The 24,991-nt window shown below is 33.4% G+C and overlaps 1 protein-coding gene across 27 annotated transcripts in view; it reads left to right on the forward strand.

The window, feature by feature from the left end:
- FUT8 (fucosyltransferase 8) overlaps positions 1–24,991 on the forward strand; it is a 298,682-nt gene that overhangs the window by 139,417 nt on the left and 134,274 nt on the right. For all 27 annotated transcript variants that reach the window (XM_026008400.2, XM_026008394.2, XM_072761721.1 and 24 more), the window contains one exon: positions 11,926–12,354. In XM_026008400.2, coding sequence (XP_025864185.2) covers positions 12,152–12,354 — 203 coding nt within the window. In that variant the 5' untranslated portion in view covers positions 11,926–12,151. The remainder of the gene's footprint in view (positions 1–11,925; positions 12,355–24,991) is intronic.

A 24,991-nucleotide genomic window follows, 5' to 3' on the forward strand; every position in this document is an offset into this window, starting at 1 on the left:
AAACCTTTTTTATTTTGGAATAGTTTTGGAATTACAGAAAATTTGCAAAGAATGTACAGAGAGTTTCCAATACTCTTGGCCAAGTTTCCCACTTATATAGCTGTGGTAATTTGTCAAAATTAATAAGTTAGCAGTGGTACAGTGTTATTAACCAAACTACAGATCATATTGGATTTCACCAGTTTTTCCTCAGTGTCCCTTTCTCTTCTAAGATCCAAATCCAGGATACCATGTTGCATATAGTCATTATGTCTCCTTGGCCTTCTCATATCTTTGGCAATTTCTTAGTTATTTCCTTTTTTTTATGACCTTAATAGTTTTGAAGAGTATGTTTGGGTCAGTTCCTGTTTGTCTGGTATTTTTCTCATTATTAGGATGGAGTTACAGATTTGTGAGTGAATACCATAGAGATGATATGCCCTTCTTCAGTACCATTTAGAATTGTTTCATCACTGTAAAATTTCCCCTGCAGCCTCTTGGTAATCTGCCTCTCCTTGCATTTCTAGTCCTTGGCTACTGCTAATCCATTTTTCATCCTAGTTTTCCATCTTCAATAATGTTAAATAAATGAATAACACAATGTGCAAATTTTGATTCTGGCTTCCTTCATGTAGTAAAATATATTAAAATTTCATCCATTTCATTGAGTGGGTCAGTAGCTCGTTCCTTTTTATTACTGAGCAGTATTCCTTAGTTTTTGACATATCAGAGTTAAATTCATTCATCTGTTAAAGGCCAATCAGTTTTTTCCCCAGTTTTGCCTATTATATATATGTAAAGCTGCTATAAACATTTGAGTATCGATTTTTGGAGAACATAAGCTTTCATTTCTCTTGGGTTGATACCTAGGAGTGGCATTCTTTGGTTAAGCGTAGTTTTAACTTTGAGTCCTAAAACTTGTTTAGGAAAAAATAGGAGAAAATACATGTGATCTTAGATTTGGGATTGAATTTTTAGATATAAGACCGAAACAACAATTATGAAAAAAAAGAATAGATCATATTTCATTAAAAAAATTTAAAGTTTTGCTGGGTGTGGCATTTTTTTTAAATAAACATACATTTTCCTTATGACACAACAGCCTTACTTTTTGGTATTTACCAAGTTAAGTGAAGACTTAAGTTCACAGAAAACTGCTTTTATTTTTGAAAATATTTTCACTGGATAGCCAAGTGTAATTTTGCCATTTTTTTTTAATTTCAGCAATTTTAAAAGATGTTGTTCCATTGCCCACTAGCTTGTACTTTTTTTTAAGAAGCCCCTGAAATTGTTTTTGCCATGTATGTATTTTTCCATGACTATTTTTCCCCTCTAAATTATGATTTTATTTATATTTTAAAATATGTTACAAATTCTGTGTTTACTTATGACTAGGCTTATTTTTAGTGTATATTAAAGTTTGATGACAGGTTTCATTCTGAGAAGTCCTTTTTCAAGCTGAATTTCAAGATTGGGAAATGCTGGTATATTCTAACTGGCCCTGAGGCTAATGATGTAAATTGCTTTCTTGCTAACGATGATGGATAGCTTTTATTTGAGTCTTATCAATACATGAACAATTTTCGGTTCATGATGATGGATACTATATGGTGATACCCTGTGGGAAAAGCTATAAAATATCATAATATCTAAATATAAGTGCTATAAAGTAGCTGCTTTAAAATTTTCTTTTCTATCAAATCTTTCAGATTTTTTTCCTGGATATTTTTCTCTGGATTTTTTTTTAATTGACATATAACATACTAGTTTCAGGTGTGTAACATCTTGATTTGATATTTGTATATATTGTGAAATGACTACCACAATCAGTCTAGTTAGCATTTCTCACTGTAGTTATAAAGTTTCTTTTTCCTATGATGAGGGTATTTTTTTATTACTTTGTCTTCAAGCCCATTGAACTTTTCCTCTGTAGTATCTAATCTGCTCTTTAATCCTTTCCAGAGAATTTTTAAGACTTTTACATACTTTTACTTACAGAAATTATTTTTTGTTATAGCTTTTCTTTTTTTAGTGTATTGACTTTTAAATTTAAATCGTAGTGTATATTTTTAGTAATTGTTTTAGTTTCCTTGTCTGCTTTCATCATCTCTGTCTTATGGGTTTGTTTTAGGTTGCTGATTTTCTTTTTGGTTCTGAGTCGCAGAAAAACACAGTTTTGGGAGGAAAAAGTAATTCATAATTTATTAAACTGTATTGATCAGCAATTATGTTTTTTTCCAATATGGAGCTATTGCAAAAAAACATTATAATGAAAAATGCATTTTGTTCATATGTTAAAACACATCTTAGTATAAATTCCTGCTAGTGGAATTTCTCATCAGAGGTCATGTTTTTACATAAATACTTGATATATAATGCCATATTTTCCTTTGCATAGTATATAAGTATATACATACTTGTATTAGTTAAGTAAGTGCTGAATTATTTTTGAGTTTAGAAGACTACCCTCTTATGAGAGTGGTTCATAGCAGAACAACTCTTTGTTCTGACTCTTAGTTCTATAGAATATTGTTATATACTTATCTTTTGCCCATAGCATTAAAGGGAAACCACTTGAATGTGATTCTTGGAAACATCATTTGCACATAGTCAGATGCTAAAGGAAGTGGCTATTGGTCATTTTCTTATTTGTTAGATAATAAGAACAGTCAATTTGACAGTGTTATAAATGGTACTGCAATTGTTGTTTTTCACAGAGTGATTAGTTCTGTCTTTAGGAAATTAATTAGGTGGTATAGTTTTATATTCAGTTTCTCACTGTATCACAGTATGTTAGTTGCTTCAAGAAGAGGCTTTTCTGAAGTTGTTTCTGTGGAATTACTTCCCTTTGCAATTAGAATCCAATAGAATGTTACCTCTTGAGGGCAGAGCTTCTTATGGTCTTAGTCACTGCTACCACTCCAGGGCCTAGGACAGTCTTTTATATGATAGGGACTTATTAAGTATTTTTTGAATGAACAAATGATTGAATCATGGTACTTTATAGCATTAGGTAAAGTACATGGTAGATTTGTTCCAGATGTTCTCCATTACAAATGTTGATTAGAACCATGCTATATATTTTAAAATAAATAGAGCATAATGTATAAACAGCTACACTGAGTGCAGTAACTTATTTAAAGTTAAACTTCTTATTGGTGGCACAGGAGAGTATGTCAAAAATGACCCTCATAATGGACAAAGACCTTTGCTCATGCCATCTCTCAGATGCACTCCCTTTTCTACTGCAACTGTGAAACTTTCCCTGTCTTCTCAAGATACTAAATTCTCTCTCAGAAATCCCAGAATAGTCATCTATATCCTATATCTTATGTTCATCCTTTCTGTTTTGTATTTTGAATCACGCTCTCATTTTTGTTCATTTTATCTCCACTATTGGATTTTTATACTTATTTTCTAAATCATTTGTTGTTCTGGGGCAATATTGTTTGATACTTAATGAGATGATGGAAATGTTCTGTATCTGCACCATTCATAATGGTAGCCATAGGCAGAAGTGGCTATTGAACAATAGAAATGTTGGTATTGTGACTGAGGACAAATTTTTACTTTTAATTCTAGTTTAAGTAGTTGCATACGGCTAGTGACTATTGAAGCAGATAGTGCAGTTCTAGGGCTTACAGTATACATTTTTGAGCTATCAGTCTAATGTACTATAAGAACTTTACTACAGTGTACTTCCATTTTCTCCCTCCTCTCCTTCTGTGTTTAATCATATATTCTACAGACTCATAAACCTAGTGACACGTTATTGCTCTTTTTGAGTTAGACATTAAGTTACGGAAAATATGTTTTTATTTTTCCTTTAGATTTTACCACTTCCAGTGCTGTTTATTTCTTTGTGTAGATCCAAATTTCTGTGTGGCATCATACTTCTCCTACGTGAAGGACTTCATTTACTCTTTTTTTTGTAGTGCAGTTTTGCTGGCACAAAGTATTTTTCAGCCTCACCCCACCCCCAGAAACAACTATTCTTGAAAGATATTTTCACTAGTTATAAGTTGTGAACCATGCTATAAAATTATCTCCACTTCCATCTCTCCATGCCCCCGCCCCCACCCCCCACAGTACTTTAAAGATGTTGCTCCGTGGTCTTCTGGCTGACTTGTTTCTGATAAGAATTATGTTCTCATTCTTTGTCAGTATGTAATTTTTCCCCAGCTACCTGCAAGATTTTCTCTTTGTTTTTCAGCAGCTTTACCTACATTTTAAATTTACCTTTCCACCAGTTCTCTGCATTTCTTGGATTTGTGATTTATTGTTCATTGATTTTAGAAAATTCTCAGCTAACATCTTTTAAAATAAATTTTTTGCCTTATTTTCTCTCCTCTCTTTCTGTAACTCCAATTATATATGTGTTAGATCATTTGATAATCAATCCTCTCACAGATTTCGAGTTCCTTCTCTTTTTTTCCAGTCTTTTTTTTTTCTCTTTGAGTTTTATTTTGATAATCTGGCAGCCTTTTATCATGTTCACTGATTAATTTTCACTTTTATCTAGTTTTCTGGTAAGCCTGTTGAAGGTCCTCTTGTCTTTTTTTTGTTAATTTGGTATTTTATCTGCTGAATCCTCCCATCTGTTCATGTGTGTAGTCCACATTTAATATATGGGTTATAATTATTCTGAATTTTCTGTCTGTTAGGTCTAACATCCAGTTTATTTATGGGTCTGGCTCTGGTGTTTGTTTTATCTCTTGAAAACGGTTTGTCATATCTTGCTTTTTTTTTTTTTTTATGTGTTTCAGGATTTTTGTTGCATGCCAGACATTATAATTACAGAGTAGTAAAGACTGAGGTGAATAGTATTTATGCTCAGAAATGGGTACCTTTCTTTTTTGAGGCTATTTGTTTATGTATGAGTGGGAATTGAGTCATTATGTTCAGTGATTGAATTGGGTTTTTTTTGTTGTTGTTGTTTTTGTGAGCTGCTACCTTCACTGAGTCAGAGACTGAAAATTCTTAGAGTAGTGGAAAACTGCTACCTCATTTTAGTGTGGGGCCTGGAGTGCTAGGATTACTCAGTATTCTAGTCTGTCCTTAGCGTTTACCATGTCTTGGATGGCTGCATCACAAGATGATCTGTCTGAATATTCTTTATATTTTTGATTAGTTGATGGAGAGTGTGAAGTTTATTTTGTTGTCTTTCTCAAAAGAATGTTGAGTTTTGTTTGGATAGGCATGTAATTTACTTTTTGATCACCTTGATCCTTTTGTAGCTTGTTTTTAATTTTGTTATAGTTTTTGTTAGCCTCATCTTAATTCTGGGGCTGGAGTCATTAAACTTTGGCTCATGAGCTAAATCTGGTCCATAGCCTGTTTTTGTATAGCTTTTGAGTGAAGAATGGGATTTTACATTCTTAAAAGGCTGTAAAGAAACAAAAATAAAAAATATGTGATAGAAATTATGTGTCCCACTAACTTATGATATTTATTATCCTGCTCTTTAGAGAAATTTTTCTGATCCCTGCTCTAGGGCTTACTTAATCCTAACTTCTAAGGTGTTTTATTTCTTGCCTTTCTACTGAATGCACCAAGTTTTCTTTGTGGCATTTTCATTGTTTTTGGTTGGAATTAATAGATTTTCCCCTTCAGTCTCTGAGAGATAGTTACTTTTCAGTTAGCTTGTATTTTTCTTTTCTTGATAATTGTTCTTTGGCAGCCTCATGAAATCTTATGCACGCAGAGCTTAGTATCCAGCCAAAGACTAAAGGTTCACCTATGCACATTTTTAGATCGTTTTCACTGGGCAGCACCCTCCTCTTTAATATGCTAACTTGTAGATTCTCGCTCCCTTAAACTTCTTAGACTTTATCTTTTCACTTCAGGAAGAAAGCTGTGCTTTGCATGGGTTCTCCACTTTTGTGTGGGTATTCAGTAAATTTTAGGCAAAAAACTGGAGTGATTATAGGATTTACCTTTGATTGTTTACCTTATCTCAGGCATCACAGTCTTGTCTGGCTATTGCCCAATCTCTGAAAACAGGTTTTCTAAATACTTAAGTTTTCTAGCCTAGTTAAATAAATAAGATTGTAATTATTAGTTTAATGCTATATTGGAAGTCTAAAGGCATTTATCAAATTTCTTATTTGCTCTAAATCGAGTTTAATTTTTATAAAAGTATTTGTAAGATATGTTAGCAGGATGCATAAGAAAATATGACTAAGATTCAATTCTGTCTGGCATTTGAATGCCTGCTCTGTGCCTTAGACTTTGTACAACTTGCTGGGGACAGAAAGAATAACACATGAACTGAAGACCAGGCACTCAGCCCTAGTAGGAAGTAGGCATGTATACTAATTATCTATTGTTATATAACAAATCACCTTAAGACTAAGTGATTTAAGACAGTTACTATCTATCTGTTGGTCAAGAATCTGGGCATGGCTTAGCTAGATCTTCTGGCTGTGGTCTTTCAAAAGCCTGAGATCAAAATGTGGACCAAGCTTCAGTCACATTAAGGCTTGACTGGCACAGAATCAATTTCTAAGCTTAATTACATGGTTGTTGACAGATTCGGTTCCATTTCACATGAGTCTTTTTTTTTTTTAATAAATTTATTTTTTATTGGTGTTCAATTTGTCAACATATAGAATAACACCCAGTGCTCAACCCGTCAAGTGCCCACCTCAGTGCCCACCACCCAGTCACCCTCACCCCCCGCCACCTCCCCTTCCACCACCCCTAGTTCGTTTCCCACAGTTAGGAGTCTTTCATGTTCTGTCTCCCTTTCTGACATTTCCCACTTATTTTTCTCCTTTCCCCTTTATTCCCTTTCACTATTTTTTATATTCCCCAAATGAATGAGACCATATAATGTTTGTCCTTCTCGGATTGACTTATTTCACTCAGCATAATACCCTCCAGTTCCATCCACATTGAAGCAAATGGTGGGTATTTGTCGTTTCTAATGGCTGAGTAATATTCCATTGTATACATAAACCACATCTTCTTTATCCATTCATCTTTCGATGGACACCGAGGCTCCTTCCACAGTTTGGCTATCGTGGATATTGCTGCTATAAACATCGGGGTGCAGGTGTCCCGGTGTTTCATTGCATCTGTGTCTTTGGGGTAAATCTCCAGCAATGTAATTGCTGGGTCGTAGGGCAGATCTATTTTTTAACTCTTTGAGGAACCTCTACACAGTCCACACAGTTTTCCAGAGTGGCTGCACCAGTTCACATTCCCACCAGCAGTGCAAGAGGGTTCCCTTTTCTCCACATCCTCTCCAACATTTGTGGTTTCCCGCCTTGTTAATTTTCCCCATTCTCACTGGTGTGAGGTGGTATCTCATTGTGGTTTTGATTTGTATTTCCCTGATGGCAAGTGATGCAGAGCATTTTCTCATGTGCTTGTTGGCCATGTCTATGTCTTCCTCTGTGAGATTTCTGTTCATGTCTTTTGCCCATTTCATGATTGGATTGTTTCTTTGCTGTTGACTTTAATAAGTTCTTTATAGATCTTGGAAACTAACCCTTTATCTGATACGTCATTTGCAAATATCTTCTCCCATTCTGTAGGTTGTCTTTTAGTTTTGTTGACTGTATCCTTTGCTGTGCAAAAGCTTCTTTTCTTGATGAAGTCCCAATAGTTCATGAGTCTTTTCATATGGCAGCATCAAAGTAACAAGAACATGTGAGCAAGATAGAAGTATCAGTCTTTTGTAACCTCATCTCAGAAGTGAAATCATATCACTTTTTCTGTATTCTATTTAAGAAGCAAGTCAACTAGGTCCAGCCCACACTCAGGAGGAATAGATTCCACAGGGCATGAGTACAGGACACAGGGATCATTGGTAGCCATTTTAGAAACTGCCTATAATAATACATGGTGTATAAATTAACAAAATATTATAAATGGGTCTATAAAATAACATACCAGCATTAATATACGTAGTATAGTAACAGTTTGCTAGTAGTATGCTAACTGCTTCCCACACATTTTATCTAAGCTTCTTCAGTATCCCGTGGGAGAAGTAGTATGCATTATATCTCTTTAATAGATAAAGAAATTGAACTTCAGTGAGATTACCTTGCTATGACGTAGCAGAACAAAGTCTCTAGTACAGGCTTTGCCTATTTTACTACCAATATATTTAATCTCCATAGCTTATCAGCATTAAAATACTATTACCTTTTATTGAGTACATCTCATATGCCAAGCATTATAGTAAGAACATATATATTAACATCATTTCAGCCTCACAGCAACTTTATTAAAGCTCTCAGTTTTACTGATTATATACTTTGGCTTTCAGATTCAAGGAATTACTTTGAAAAATTACATACGTTTTTTTGTTTCAGAGAATTAAGCAAATATGACCCAAAGAATCTCTGTAAACACCCCCAGAATCATTTAAATACCTACTACCTTAAAAAAAAAGTAGTATCACTAAATAAATTTGTGGAAGTCTGACACATTTCAGTCCATTTAATATTCTGCAAATATATGTGTGTATATATATATATACACATTATTATTCACATTTAATATTCTGCAAATATATGTGTGTATATATACATATTATATATATGATATAATATGTGTATATATATATATATTCTGCAGATGAAAGGTGGTATGTGAATCTTAGGAATGAATTTATCAAAACTTTAAAGGAAACAACCCACTCCTGGAAGAAATCTCAGCAAATACTACTATATAAATTTTAGTTAGAAATTCACTCATGTACTTAATGTTGAAATATTTTTACTAAAAATTTGAAATATTTTCACTAATTCTTTCACAAATAAATAGAGAGGCTTTCATATCAAGATCTATACATACTTTCTTCAGTCATCCCATTGTCTTTGCAAAATGAATCTTTTAGGTGAGGAAAATAAGACAAAGTAGTGAGAAATTATTTTCTCATTTTGAAAGGTATAACCATAAGTTGATGTTATAGCCTTTTAGACCATTTTATTTTGATTATTTGGGGGTGTTTTATAAGGTGTATGTTGACAATAGTAAAGCCTAAAGCTTATAAATGACTTATTTTTGAACTGTTTTCCTCATGGTATAGTACTGCTTTACTTTATACATTCAGATTTGCTTTCTTAAGTGGGGCATAAAATGCACTTGAAGTTGATGTGCATGAATTGTGTCATATGTCATACTAGCATATATCATGTATGACATCCTTCACTCATTCATTCACTTATTTATTAAAAAATGTTATTAGTACCTACAAGTGCCGAACACTGCTCTAAGTACTTGGGATACATCAGTGAACAAAATGGATAAAAATCATGGAGTTTACATTTTGACAGACATCGTTCGAACAATAGGCTGATGCTATTAATTAAGAAAATGGCCATGTTTTACTCCTACAATAATTTTTAATGCATTCTTGCAATTCATGTAATATGTAGCAATTTAATATTTTGATATTTAATATTTTGGTTATTTTTGATGGTAGTTTATAAGAATTTAAAGTATTTTGTATAACAAAATTTATTTTTCTATAGCCTTTTGTTTCTATTTGAGTTATACTTTTGCTGGCTTTGAGTATTATAATTTTTGTTGTAATTTTAATAAAATGTTATAGCACATCTTTTTATTACTTATTATTTAAATGATTCTTGTTAGAAAGCTATCTTTTGTTTATCACAGTTATATTTTTTAAGTTAACTTTTGCTATGAAGGGAAAGATTAGAACATTTAATACCTTGGGGCACCTGGGTGACTCAGTCCATTTGTATCTGGCTCTTGGTTTCAGGTCAGGTCATGATCTCAGGATCATGAGATCAAGCCTTGCATAGCTTAGTGCTCAGCCTAAAGTCTGCTTGGGATTTTTTCCTTCTCCCTCATGGCACCCCCCTCCACTCACTTGTGTGCACTCTCTCGCTCTCTAAAATAAATAAATAAAATCTTTTTAAAAATGTAACATCTTACTGGTATAGCTTGGACTATATTATAGGTTCAGCATATGTTAAAACAGCAATTTATATTGTTGCATATGTTGTCACAAACAGTATTATTAACTCAAATGTTAATGTGTAGCTTCTTTTGTTAACTTACTGAATTAAATCCATCCTGTAGTCCATAAGAGTGGATTTGTTTTTTTAATTTGCTTTTTAACCAGGAAGCCCTGAATATCTGCATTGTTTCTGCATATGAAAAGTAGACTCCTAACTCTGGGAAGCGAATACAAGGGGTGATGGAAGGGGAGGTGGGCTGGGGGTTGGGGTGACTGGGTGACTGGCACTGAGGAGGGCACTTGACAGGATGAGCACTGGGTAATATGCTATATGTTGGCAAATTGAACTCCAATTAAAGCAAAATAAAGTAGACATCTTATGACTCATCTTTGGCCTGAGATGTTGAGTAGTCCTTAATTATTCTTATGTTTTAGTGAATGGATGAGGGAACCTGAGATTAGAGGAGCAGGATTTTGAGAAAGAATTTTGAGAGAGACAAGAATGAACAGTGGAGTCACTAAAAATAACGTTCTCAGTAGGCTTAAACATAGTTATTAAAACAGAGAAAACACCCAAGTTTTCTTTTTGATTATTGCTTTTCTATTTGGTTTTCAAACAATTCTCAGTGAGTACAATTCCTTTTGTTGTATGTTTTAACTAGTGTAAACCAGTAACGATGATGAAAATAGTGTAGGAATAGGAAGGAAATAGAAAACTTGTTTGAAGAGATTTACTTTTCTTTGAATATTTGGCCACTTAAAAACAGTTGAAATTTGAGGTTCAAAAGTAGGAAAATAGCAACTCTGTAGTAATTTTTGAAGCCTCTTTTCCAACTTTTCTCCCAACTTTTGTGTTTAGTTTTTAATAACTTCATTAATGCTCAAGTGCCTATCACATTCAGTCTTGAATATAAAAACTATTTCTCATCTTTTCTCTTTTTTTACAAGGAACTCTGTGGCTGGAGGGAGATACGACTTCTCTTATATAGCTCTGGAATTTTCAAATGGTGTTAAAGTTATATGTTTGCCTACAATTTTTTCTTTGGGGGAAAAAACTGTTCTGTTTCTAAAGGGAATTATAAGTCTAATGATGAAGTGACAAATGAAACCTGCAGCCAAGCCTGAGAAAGCATGTGCATGTGAAACTTAAGATGTGCAGTGACTAAGATATAACTGGTAGAGACTTAGGATGCAAATGTTTGTATTTTTTAATACATTCAAGGAAGGGATAATCTAGTTTAATCTATAATGAACCTTTGCTTGTGATATTTGGAGTGGTTACCAGCTGCTTAATGGCTGCAATAACCTTTGCTTAGTTAATATGCATGTCACTTTTAGAATTTATCAGTGACAATTTGCCTGTCACATGCAGAGTTAAGTAGTGTAATATCAGCTGAGCAGGGAGATGGAGGGAGAAGGAATCAAGATTTTTTTCTTTTAAAGATTTTATTTATTTATTCATGAAAGACACAAAGACAGAGAGGCAGAGACATAGGCAGAGGGAGAAGTAGATAGGTTCCATGCAGGGAGCCGATGTGGGACTCCAGGATCATGCCCTGGACTGAAGGCAGATGCTCAGCCGCTGAGCCACCCAGGTGTCCCAGAAATCAAGATCTTTTAGGAATGAGAACATGTTTCTGTTTGGGATCATGGAAACATTGGGCCAAAATATGTGGTTGAATATGTTTGTTTGGCTTTGATTGTTCACTCAAAGATAATCTTTTGATTTCTGTGTATTATCTATTGCACAATGATATAAGAAACAAGAATTATGATGGCACTTAGAAGACTTTCAAGCTTAGAGCTAATTAATTTATCTGGTATAGCCCTGGTCTACATGGGTGATGTAGACATAAAAGCTTTTGCTTTTTACTTATTATTAGGCTGTTATTTGCCACCCTGTGGACCATTCAACACCAATGTGTTTCATTTAACTCCATGAATCTCCGCATATGCTATTTTGCATATTCTAAATAATTTAAATATATTTCTTACTCTTTCCACAGCATGTAGAGTCCATGAAGCACAGGACAATAAAGCTTCCTACTCATACCACCAGGAGGATCTCTTTGAAAGATTCACTACAGGACTACCAGAGACACCAATTTGTCTGAAGCATCATGTGTTGAAACAACAGAAGGCTACTACTTTTGCACTAGCTAGAAACAGAGTTATGATGTTTTCAATTCTTTGAACTCCAGGAAGCCAGGAGAGTGAGTTGAAAATCTGAAAATGCGGCCATGGACTGGTTCCTGGCGTTGGATTATGCTCATTCTTTTTGCCTGGGGGACCTTGCTGTTTTATATAGGTGGTCACTTGGTACGAGATAATGACCACCCTGATCACTCTAGCCGAGAACTGTCCAAGATTCTGGCAAAGCTTGAACGTTTAAAACAGCAAAATGAAGACTTGAGGCGAATGGCTGAATCTCTCCGGTAGGTTCTAAAAAACTGAAGGAAGAGTGATGAAGTACAGTACTTTCTTTTTAGTTGCAGGGCTTCATTCACCTATTAAAATATACTTAATGATTTCCTTAAATTGCTATTTTTGCAAAAATTTAAATATTTTAGTGAGATACTGTTTATAACAATGATAGCTCTATATATTTAACATAATTTCTCCATGGTGTCAAATCTTATTTTGCATATGAATTTTAATATAGAAACCATGCCATTTAATTTGTTTTTGTATTTCACTAGTAGTTATCTTCAGCATTTTGATAATTTTGATACATTAAATATAAACTTTGTATGATTTAAATTAGTGCATATTAAAACCACATTTTTGTCCAATTATTGTTATATGGACAATAATAGACATTTATAATAATTGAGATAATAATCTTTAACTTATTAAAATGAAGAAAGAAAAATTCATTGCTGAATAAAACAACTGGATATGGAATCTAGGGAATTGTTACTGTTGCTACTTCTAGTCTATTACAAAATGTGACATGTATGTTAGAAGGCATCAGCTGTTTGGAAAAATAAAATCTTGTATTTTCAGGGAACAAGTAATTCCTTAATTCTAAATCCTCTGTTTTATATATGAAGGTGATTATGTATTTAGTGCTTGCTGTTTCTCAAGCTAAAGTTTGAAGATCTGAGATAAAGAGTTCTCATTACTCTAGAGGTGTAAGTGACCCTAAGGGAAGTTGTAGTGTAGAGAAAAAAGAGGACAGAGTTCATTTCTTTTTGAGAACAAAAAAATTGAGGAGTGGAAAATGAAAACATCCTGTTGTGCATTGAGCCTTCAGAGTAGATGAGGAAGGAGAGAAGGAGAGTACTACTAGATTGGTGAAGCTGAGGAGCATTCTGTGAAGGACGAATACAGTTGGCAGTGTCACATACTTTAAAAGCTTTAGAGAAGACTTCTCTCCTCCCATTCCTTCATCTCCCTGCCACTACTGCCTTTGCTTGCACTTTCTTTAGAATTTACTTTTCTCTCAACTTTTTTCTTTACCATAATATTATTTTTGGCCCTTTTATGTTCTCTGGAAGACAGTGCTTGATGTTAAGAATTTTACATAATGAATGAAAAATTATTCCTGTCATTTTTAGTAGTACCATGTGGTAAAATGCAAAGTAACCAGGAATTAAAAAGTGAGCAGATAACTTCTTGGATTTATATATCATTTTATTTCCTTTTGGGTGGGGGCCTGGGAGTATCACGGAGAAGGTGATCTTTCCGTAGTCTCATTCAGTCATTTGTTATGAGAATCAAAGATTGATAATTTAGAGGTTAGTAATAGCTATTATTGTGCCAGGTATTATGCCAAGGACTTTGCATGGATTATCTCTTTGAATTTCATAAGTTTCCTTATGAGATGCTGATACTTTTCATAACCATTTTACAGATGAGGAATCAAAGCAATATTAAGGAATTTAATTTTTCCCAAGGTTATACTTTCACAAGTGGTGGAGTATCCTGCATCCTGGTGGTATGACTCAAAAGCCTGACTTTGATAAGGTGTATTGCATCTGAAGAGAAACCAGAGAGAAGTCAGTGATTCAGAAATCTCAACTAAAAGTGTCATGTAGGAGATCACTAAGAATAGCTACTGCTCTAGTTGATTTTGGAGTATGCTTTGATTATAGTAAAATCTTGTTCTACATCCTGGGATTATTGGTCCTTGGAAAAGATTTTGCTTCTTAACAATTCAGGCTCATAAATAATTATTTTTCTCCTCATTCCAACTTCAATACTGATGTCAGTTGGCTTATTTCTGACTGCCAAGTGTCTTATTTTTTTTTTTTTTGCATGAAAGGAAGCTTGCCTTTAATAATAGTAGTTTCTTCTGCAGAATAGTCTTTGTGTCTTTTTTTTTTTAAAGATTTTATTATTTATTCATGAGAGACACACAAAGAGAGACAGAGGGAGAAGCAGGCTCCCTCCAGGGAGCCTGATGTGGAACTGGATCCCAGGACTTTGGGATCATGCCCTGAGCCGAAGGCAGATGCTCAACCACTGAGCCACCCAGGCGCCCCAATCTTTGTGTCTCTTAAGTCACTTTCTTTGTATTCTTTTGTGTTGAAATTAAATTCTCTACTACTACATTCAAATGTAGAGACAACTTGTAAGAGTTGAGATAGTATGTAATAGTGCTGTAATGTCATCATAAATACAATCTGAAAACAGACCAAGTCCATTTTTATGTATAGATAGATAATTTTAGGAAAATAAATAAGTTCTTGTTTTCCCTCATTAGGGAAGAAAACCTCTTCAGACCCGTCTATCAACTTTACCAGTAGGGCTACTTGTGTTTCAACCAGAGGGATTGCATTTTAGAGCCCCGGCATAAAAGGAAGAACAGTAGAAGTGCTATGGGTGTTGGTGTTTTTTCCCTCTCATTATAACATTTTGTACCCAGTTTTCTATGTCTTTTTCTTAGATGACAATGTGTTTGTAAGCTAAACAGGAGTAATTCATATGTCTGCAAATCTAGGTCATTTCTTTGGGATGAGGAATATGGATTGGATTGGAGAGTGATCCAGAAGCCTGAAATTACAATGTTTAAGAGTTAGGACAGTAGTTTTAAAAGTAGTTAACTCATCCTCTAGCTAAAATTTGCTAATTTTGTTGATTGAATTACACATTTAGAAAAATTAATCATTATTCTGAGGGATGCAAATGTTTAAGTACAATGTTTGGGGGGTTGTTTATGTGTGTGTTTAAGTCTGTTTAATTCTGACTTACTGATGAATAATTTCTATACAATAAAATTCACTTTTTTCAGCATATAGGTCTATAAATTTTAGCAAATGCTTAGAGTCTTGTAACTACCATCACAGTTAAATTAAATAGAAGAATTCTACCTTCCACCAGAATTCTGTTGTGTGCTTTTGTAATCAGATTCTAGCCTTACCTTCTGTCCCTGGTACTGAATTTTTTTCTGTTCTGTATTTTTTTAAAACAATTCTTTTTTTTAAAAAAGATTTTATTTATTTATTCATGAGAAACAGAGAGAGAGAGGGGCAGACACATGCAAAGGAAGAAGCAGGCTCCATGCAGGGAGCCTGATGCGGGACTGGATCCTGGGTCTCCAGGATCATGCCCTGGGCTGAAGGCGGCGCTAAACTGCTGAGCCACCCGGGCTGCCCAGTTCTGTATTTTATACTGATTCTAAAATATATCATATAAATAGAATAAGCCAGCCTTATAAGTCTGGCTTTTTTTATTTATCATGTACTTGAGATTCATTAATGTTATTGTGTGGATTGGTAGTCTTTTTCTTTTTCCTATTATTTTAATTCCTTTTTATTTTTATTTATTTATTTATTTATTTTTTTAATTTTCTGGTTTTCTGACTGCAACTTGCGCTGAGAATTTATTTATTTTTTTTAATTTTTTTTTATTATTTATTTTATGTAGTCATACAGAGAGAGAGAGAATGAGAGGCAGAGACACAGGCAGAGGGAGAAGCAGGCTCCATGCACCGGGAGCCCGACGCGGGATTCGATCCCGGTCTCCAGGATCGCGCCCTGGGCCAAAGGCAGGCGCCAAACCGCTGCGCCACCCAGGGATCCCTTAATTCCTTTTTAATATTGAGTAGTATTCCATAGTAAGGATGTATCTCAGGGTTGTTGTCATTTTTTTTTTTTTAACACATTGACCAGTTGAAAGATGTTTTTTGGCAATTATGAACAAAGCTGTTACAGTATTTGCTCTATAGGTTTTTGTGTGAACATAAGTTTTTATTTCTCTTGGGTAAATGTCTAGCAATGGGATTTCTGGGTCATTTGAGTATTTGTTTAATTTTTTAAGATGTTGCCCAAATGTTTTCCAGTGTATCTATATCATTTTGCATTCCCACCAGCAATGCTTGAGAGTTCCAGTTCCTCTTACTTTTGCTAGCATTTGCTGTTATGTTTTTTATATTTTAGCTGTTTTAATAGATACGTAGTAATATCTCACTGAGTTTGAATTTGCATTTCCACAATGATGTTGAACATTTTTTTCATGTGCTTATTAATTGCCATAATTTAGTGAGGCATCTGTTCACATTTGTTACTTAATTAATTAATTTATTTATTTGAGAGAGAGAGAGAAAGAGAACAAGCATAACTGGGAGGAGGGGCAGAGGGAGAGAGAGAAACAACCTCTGTGCCAAGCAAGGAGCCCAATGTGGGGCTTTATCCCAGGACCCCAGGATCAGGACCTGAGCCAGAGGCAGATGCTTAACCAAATGAGCCACCTAGGTGCCCTATTGTCGATTTTAAAAAATTGGGTTTTGTTACTAAAATTTGTTTTCTTATTTTTGCATTCTTTTTTAAAATTGTATTTTGATATAAAAATTAAATTTATATGCATATGTAAATATAAATTATATATGTATATAATATACATTATATATATAATAGAGTAAAAATCCAGTGGCTTAAAACAAAGTTTTTTTTTCTTGATTATTTAATTTGGGTTACTCTCAGCTTGGTTGTTTTTTCTAGTCTGGGGTCACTCTTGCAGCTACTGCATTGTGATAAGGGAGTCCAGATGACCACACTCACATGTTTGATGATTAGCTAGGACCCTTACATGTGGCTTCTCCAGCAGGATGGCCCAGGTTTCTTATGTAGTGGTATTCCAAGAGGGAAAGAACAGAAACTGTAAGTCCCTTTGAGGCCCAGTATCAAAAGTCACACTTTTGCCATATTCTGTTAGTGTATATGCAAGTGAAAGGGACATTCCATATTCAGGGAACACAGGGAAAAACTGCAGAGAATTTGTAGCCATATTTAAACTACCATTCTCATCTCCAGAAGTAATCGACTAGGTCAAATCATCGTGGTTCTGATAGCCAGAGTTTGGTTTAGACTTAGTTGATAGAGTTATTTGTGGTTGGGTTTATAGCAGAGGAATGACATATTGAAGATGGTTGAGTAAGATTTAGATTTTCAGATGGAATTAGGATATGTGCTTCACTGCAATGAAATTAACTTGGAAATATAGTATTAAATCTAGACATGAGGTGATACTGACCTCGATTAAAATTAGTGGTTGAATTTGTTTGCTCAGGAATCAAGGTACATCTACTTATTTTCTCATGTTTCCTGTATGCTCTTATTTGGCATTCCCCAGACATCCCTTTTTTACTTGTTAATTGCCAGCACATTAGGTAAACATGTGGTACTTGTTTTGTAAAACATTCTTTTAAAAATTTAGAGGTAATCACCTTCTCAGCCTGCTACCCTATAAGAATGCTTTTCTATACTTCATGTTTGTTTTCTCTCAACCTTTAATAATGTGAAGATTCTTTGCTTCTTGGGATTTGTATAATTAATCTATGGCTTTCTCTGTTTTTCTAAGCTATGTAGTAAATTTCCCAGATGGATTAGAGCCAAAGCACGAGTCTTCTGTTGGAAAAATTTGAAACAACAGAAGCATGGACACAGAATGGGTAGAAAGGAAACTGACGTAAAGTTTCACAGGTCATATCTTACTTCCTCTGTTTGAGAAGCTGGTATTAGAAAGTGGGGGATGCCTTTGTTCCTGTTGGTTGATTGGAAAATTTGCTCTAGGCTCTCTTCTCTGTAACTGCCCATTTCTCATGTAAAGAGTGTACTTATATTCCTAGAGCAAGTGAATGGTTTGGAAATTTTAGAACACCTGCCATCTACCTCTAACCTTACCTTACATATGTGCCTTTTATTTTTGCAACGCTGCATCTGTTATTCCTTATGCTATTAAGAGTATCTAATTTGTCCTTAGGGGCAATACTGCTCCCCTGTGTGAGAATATATTTCTCAAATTTGTAGTCCAAAAAAAAAAAAAAAGATTTGTAGTCAAGATTCCTAGCCCTCCCAGTCTGACGAACAGCTGAAATCTCCCTGAAATTTTTACTAACTTTTTTATATATTGCTGGGTTAAGTTTGTCCTTGTATTTTGGAATTTTTTTCTCAGTGTTAACAAGACATATTTACCTATAATTTTTCCTACTTATGATGTCTTTTGGGTTTTAGAGCAAGGTTATACAGGCCAATTCTATTCTCTAGAAGGGTTTGTATAAAATTGGTACTCATTCTGTTTTAAATCTTTGTTAGAATTCTACCAGTGAAGTTATTCGGGTCCAGAGTCTTTTGAGAAGGGTGCAAGGTTTGAGTTTGAGTGAAAGGGGGCATGACGTAAGGTTTTAAATTCTGAATTTGATCTTTTCAATAGAAATTGGCCCATTCAGTTTTCTATTTTTTTTTTTTCTATTTTTTCTTATATCGGTTTTGGTAAGATGTGTTTTTCAAGGAATGTGTCCATTTTATCAACATTTTTAAATGTATAAACATAAAGTTGTTCATAATGCCTTTCTAATTTTCTTCTCCATACCTGTAATACCTGTAGTGATGTACCTTTTTCATTCCTGATATTAAATGTGTTTTCTCCTTTTATCTTGCTAAGAGTTTATCAATTTCATTTACCTTTTCAAAGAAGTAGTCTGGTTGTTGTTTTGTTTTGTTTTTTCTCTAATCATATGTCTGTTTCTATTTTATTTATTTCTTCTCTTAGTTTGATAATTTCTTATAATTTCTTTTTCATGTATGGTTTTTTGTTTTTGTTTTTGCTGTGGTTTTTAAAACTTTTTCAGGAAGAATTTTATATCATTGATTTTATTTATTTATTTTTTAAAGATTTTATTTATTCATGAGAGACACAGAGAGGCAGACTATGTATAGGCAGAGGGAGAGGCAGGCTCCCTATGGGGAGCCTGAAAAGGGACTTGATCCCTGAGCCACCCGGGTGCCCCTATATCAATTATTTTAAATCTTGCTTCTTTTCTAATATATGCTTTAAATTTCTAAGCAGTTTTAAATTGCATCCCACAAGTTTTTACAGTGTCCTATTTTAATTGTTATTAAAATAGTTAAAAATTTAAAAATATTTTCAACCTACTGTCTGGCCCCTTATACAAAATTTGCTGACCAAAAGTTTGTATGAATGAAGATGTATTCATTTTTGGCTCGTCTCTCTTAATCTCTAAATTGCTATGCATATTGCATGTGGGTATTGACATGCTCTGAAAGTAAAACAAAGTCCAATTACTGATATTATTCTTATGTTTTTGCTTACTTTACTATAAATATTTATATACTTTATACCTTTCATTTCTTCTTGTTTTATGCTTTTTTTTTGTTTTTATTTTGTTTTTTTGTTTTGTTTTGTTTTATGCTTTTACTCCATGTTCAGCTATCCCATGTTTTCATCAGTCCGCCTCCTTGAAGCAGCTTAGACTTGGAGCTGAAATGGGACTTATGGGTAAGAGATTGGGTATGTTTAGAAAGGAACAGTCTGGTGAAATGAAAGGAGTGTGAGTTTCTCAGATCTCTATTTGGATCTCAAGTATACTACTTACTAAATGGTCTTTTAAAAGATTACAATCTTTCTGATATTCAGGTTTTTCAGATGTAAAATGGTAATAATAATCTCTATTTTGGAATTTTGTTAAGTTTTAACAAGAGATTTAAAAGCTCATTGAGAAGCCCTCCTTTGTATTAGTAGTTAATCACTAAACAGTAATTTTTCTAATGGTAGTTTATAAACTAGTTTTATACCCTATGGTAGGTAGTTAATAATCTAAAAAGCACATGACCTTATATACTTTTCATGGAATTTAGAATACTTGTTTCCTTTGTTTCTAATAGAAAGAATTCTCTTATTTCAGTGGATTAGAATTCAGAAACCTACATATTTTTTAGAGTAACTCTCTACCTTGAGAAAACTTAACTTCTGTGGGCCTGGAATCAAAATTATGAAGAAAGTCAGTTGGGATAGATGATCACATTTGGTAGATCTGTACGTTTTTGCAGAGACAAAAGAGTTATGTAATACACTAGGTTGAATAGTATAGAATGGGCTTTATTCCTTATAATTTGGTTTCCTGGCTAAATTTATAATTTTTAGCTGGTTGATGCTTTTAGGTATAAGAATTATAATTCCCTATCCTAAGCTTTATTTAAAATATAGGAATTTTAATTATTATCACTACCCAGAAAGGTCTCTAGGAAAGAATAGATCATTCTTTCAGAGAGATGTCACACAATAAGAATAGTAAAATCTTAACTCGATTGAAAAAATTTAAACTTTCTGTTTGAATTATTTTCCTTGTATAAATGCCATAGAGACAAAGTGAATTTGCATTAAATATTTTAAAATGTATGAATATTTGAGTTTAGGAGCTGGATTGAACATTTTTTTTACATATTATTCTTTATTCTCTTATCCTGATATTAAGGAGTTGATAATAGCTCTGAGCACTTCTTGATAATTGAAGCTAATAACTATAGGAAATATGGCTTATAGTGATCAATTTCTGTACTATCTGATTTATAGACGACACATAATCTAGTAGTTGTTTAGAAAACAACTTTTCTGGACTATTTCTCATATTTCTTTTAGGTAGACGTTTATTTCATTATGAAGATGTTTGTTTTTGCAGTTGTCATATTGATATTTCATAATTCATTCAGTTAAAATCATGAAAGAAAATGGTTATTTAGTTCAGAGGTCAGTATTCTAGACAAAGCTGTCTGAAGGAAAATAAATATAAAAAGATTATAAAATATTATAGTTAGCCTATGAATTATGATGGATAGAAGGAAGTATAGTTTAAAATAGCATACTGTGCTTTTCTTGTTGTTGCTGGTTCAAATAAAACAAGTTTGATTTTAATCCAGTCCTTTTGTTCTTTTAAACTGTATGCAAAAGGTGTTGCTTGGCAGAGATGTTTCACATCTTAATCCTTAAAAGAGTCTAATAAGGTTTGGAGAGAAACAGGTTCCCCTAATAAATGCAGAATGCTAAATCTGAAAATAAAGACAAAAGGGACATTCAGAAGTATAGTTTAGTATTAGTTCTAATTTGTATTCAGTAGCACTTCAAAAATATTATACCACACGATGTGTACAGAAGCTAAGTGACTTAGTCATTTTTCTGCAAGTCAGTTGTAGAAACAGAAATAGAATCTTCCAAGGAATTGTGAGGTGGTATTTAATTTTCAGTACACTGAAACACTGTCATTTTTTATACCATTTCAGATTTCTCTTCCTTTAAATATTTACTCAGGACAGTATGTTTTACTAGCCTATCAATAATGACCAAAATATCCAAATAACATTATAATTACTTCTGGTCATTGTTACATGTTATCTAAGATTCCCATATGCTGATATCAGAAATGGCTAGCTGAATCATTAAATCTTTAAATTATATAGATATACCCATTTAAGCATATAAGGGGTGTGTTTAATATTTATTGAACTTAACTATAATAAAAGCTTATAATCTGTACAAATAAATACAAATGGCACATTTGACACAGAAGTTTGCTATATTCAGTACTTGTAGCATTTTATGTGGGTCATGGATTTGTAGGAAGAAACCATATGCTATAAGATTGGTCAAATAACTTAATCTAATCATATATAAGTTTATTACAAGTGGCCACGTAGAGTAGGAATACATGTAATATGTCTAAATGTAGCTTCTGTTGGCCCTTTAGATTCCCTGATGGCTCTTTAGAGTCCTATAAACTACGTGTGTAATTGTCCACATGAGGTATTGTCTATCTAGCTCTGAGGTCATTTGTTGTTATATCTAATCTTTTTATACCTGGAACTAATGTCATCTTTTTTTTTTTTGGAAGAATGTGTGCTAACAGTCAGTGCATTTCCATTTAAGGGAATGTATATCAGCTTTGGGATCTATAAGTTCTTGAGCCAGACCTAACACCAAGAAAGCCCTAGAAAGCAAAATTCATTTTAAGGTATCCCAATAATCAATATGCCTCTGGCTTCCCAGCATTTTGGAGAGTATATCTTTCCACAGTACTGTTAATGTTACATACTCTACACACACACACACACACACACACACAGAAGATTAATTGCAAACTAACCTATACCAGTTGATCATTATTTTTATTAGCTATTGGTAGCTTCCCCAGACTAAAGGTTAGTGAGGAAGACAGGCATCCTCCTCCCTCATAATTTTGCTGACATTTAATATTTTACAGTAAAGGCAAGGCTCAGATTGAATTCTGCCTGTTGAATATAGAAACACAATAAGCAGCTGCAAAAATAGTCACATGATCTATTCTGTAACTCTGAAATCCACACTTCTATACTTTTAGGTGTTCTTGCAGTACCTCGTGTAAATGGTTCTCTTAAGGCAGTTGTGGCATTATTTTAACTACTGGATTTGATCAACCTTCTGTTCAGGTAACAAAGGATATCTGAATCAGCTCCTGGACACTATGGTTTTGGAACCTAAGCCTAATGCACTATCCGTAAGGTCATGGACTTTTGTATTTACTAGATTTTTAGTTGTTGACAAAGTTCTTCTATAACAATTCTAGATAGTTCACATTTTCATGTATATTGAATTAATTATAACAATGAATTAATTATAACAATTATAACAATTATAATATTTCTAGATTTTTCTTAGCTAATAAACTGCCTTTTATTGGAAATAAAGCTGGCTGAAGAGTTTAATATTACTGTTTCTTTTGGGATATTGTCTCCCCCCCTCCAGATTTATTGAGGTTTTTATGTTATTTACACATAACATTATGTAAGTTTAAGTTGTGCAGTGTGATGATTTGGTGTATATTATGAAATGGTTACCACAGTAAGGTTAGTTACTTAATTATGTGTATGTGGGTGAGAACTTTTAAGATTTACTGTATTAGTAACTTCCAACTATACAGTACAGTAGTATGAGCCATAGTCACCATGCTCTATTAGATCCCCACAACTTATAACTAGACGTTTGTTCCCTTTGACCACTTTTACCCATTTCCTCTACCCCTCCATTCCCCGACCTCCTGGCTACAGCCAATCTACTCTTTGTTACTAGGAGTTCAACTTTTTAAGATTCTAAGTATAAGTGAGATTATATGGTATTTATCATACTGTAATTTATTTTACTTAGTGTAATGTTCTTAGGGTTCTTCCATGTTGTTGCAAATGTCAGGATTTCCATCTCTCTCATGGCTGAATAATATTCAGGTGTGTGTGTGTGTGTGTGTGTGTGTGTGTATACATGCTAAATCATATGGTAGTTCTATTTTTAATTTTTTTGGCAACCTCCATACTGTTTTTCATAGTGGCTGCTGTACTATTTCACATTCCCTCCAATGATGCACAATGGTCTCCTATTCTCCAATACTTCTTATATCTTGTCATTCTAATAATAGCCATTCAAACATGTGTGAGATGATATTTTATTGTAATTTTGATATGCATTTCCATGATTGTGATGTCATGCATCTTTTCATATGCATGTTGGTAATTTGTATGTATTCTTTAAAAAATATATCTATTTAGTTCTGCCCATTTTTAAACCAGATCATTTTTTTGCTGTATAGTTGTATGTTATTTATAGATTTTAGATATTAGTCTAAGACACATTATTTGTAAATATTTCTCCCATTTGTTAGATTGGTTTTTTATTTCATGGTTATTTCTATTGCTGTGCAGAGCTTTTTAAATTTATTTTAGTTTGATGTAGTCCCATTTATTAATTTTCCTTTTGTTGCTTGTGCTTTTGGCATTATATCCAAAAATTATTGCCAAGACTGACGTAAATGAGCTTTTCCCCTATATTTTCTCCCAAGAAGTTTTATGATTTCAGTTAAGTCTTTAGTCCATTTTGAGTTAATTTTGTTAGTGATGTAAGATAAGGGTCTAATTTTGTACTTTTGCATGTAGTTATCTAGTTTTCCCAGCACCATTTCTTGAAGAGACTATCCTTTCCCCTTTGGTATTCTTGATGTCCTTGTCAAATATCAGTTGACCATATGTGAGGGTTTATTTCTAGACTCTTGGTTCTTTTCAATGGTCGTCTATGTGTCTTTTATGCAAGTAGCATACTGGTTTGATTACTATAGTTTTGTAGATGGTTTGAAATCATAGTGTGCTGCCTCCAACTTTATTCTTCCTTCTTGAGGTAGTTTTGGCTATTCAGCATTTTTTGTGGGTCCATACAAATGTTTTTTCTATTTCTGTGAGAAATGCCATTGGAATTTTGTTGGGGATTGCTTTGAATCTGGAGAATTTAGTATATTTACATTTAGAGTGATTATTGATATTTAAAGAGTTATTTATGCCATCTGATTAACTGTATGGGCCAAAACTTTAAAGAGGAGGAAACTTATTTTATGAGACCAGAATTATCCTGATATTAAAAGAAGGAAAAGACTCTATAAAAAAGAAAACTAGAGAATATCCTCGATGAATATGCTAAAATTCTCAACAATAAAATATAAGCAAATTTGAAGGGCTTATTTCCCAATAAAATATTTTATTACTCTTTGAGTATAGATTTAGAACACACATACACTAATACCCACAAATGCATTCACCACATACACCATTTGTTAAGATATTTTGAAGTTTATTACTGTCATTGTAGTACTGTATATAGAGATTGACTATTATTGATCATCCTTTAATGGAAGTTACATTTGGTTTTCATCTTGTTTTTGTTTCTTTTCTATTTCCAATAACATTTATATAGAGAGAACCACTGCTTCAGAGCAGATGTCATGCCTAGTCTACTTAATTTAAAGGAAATCAGGTTTGTGGA

This window comes from Vulpes vulpes, chromosome 6 (genome assembly GCF_048418805.1).
Source record: "Vulpes vulpes isolate BD-2025 chromosome 6, VulVul3, whole genome shotgun sequence".
Lineage (NCBI taxonomy): Eukaryota > Metazoa > Chordata > Mammalia > Carnivora > Canidae > Vulpes > Vulpes vulpes.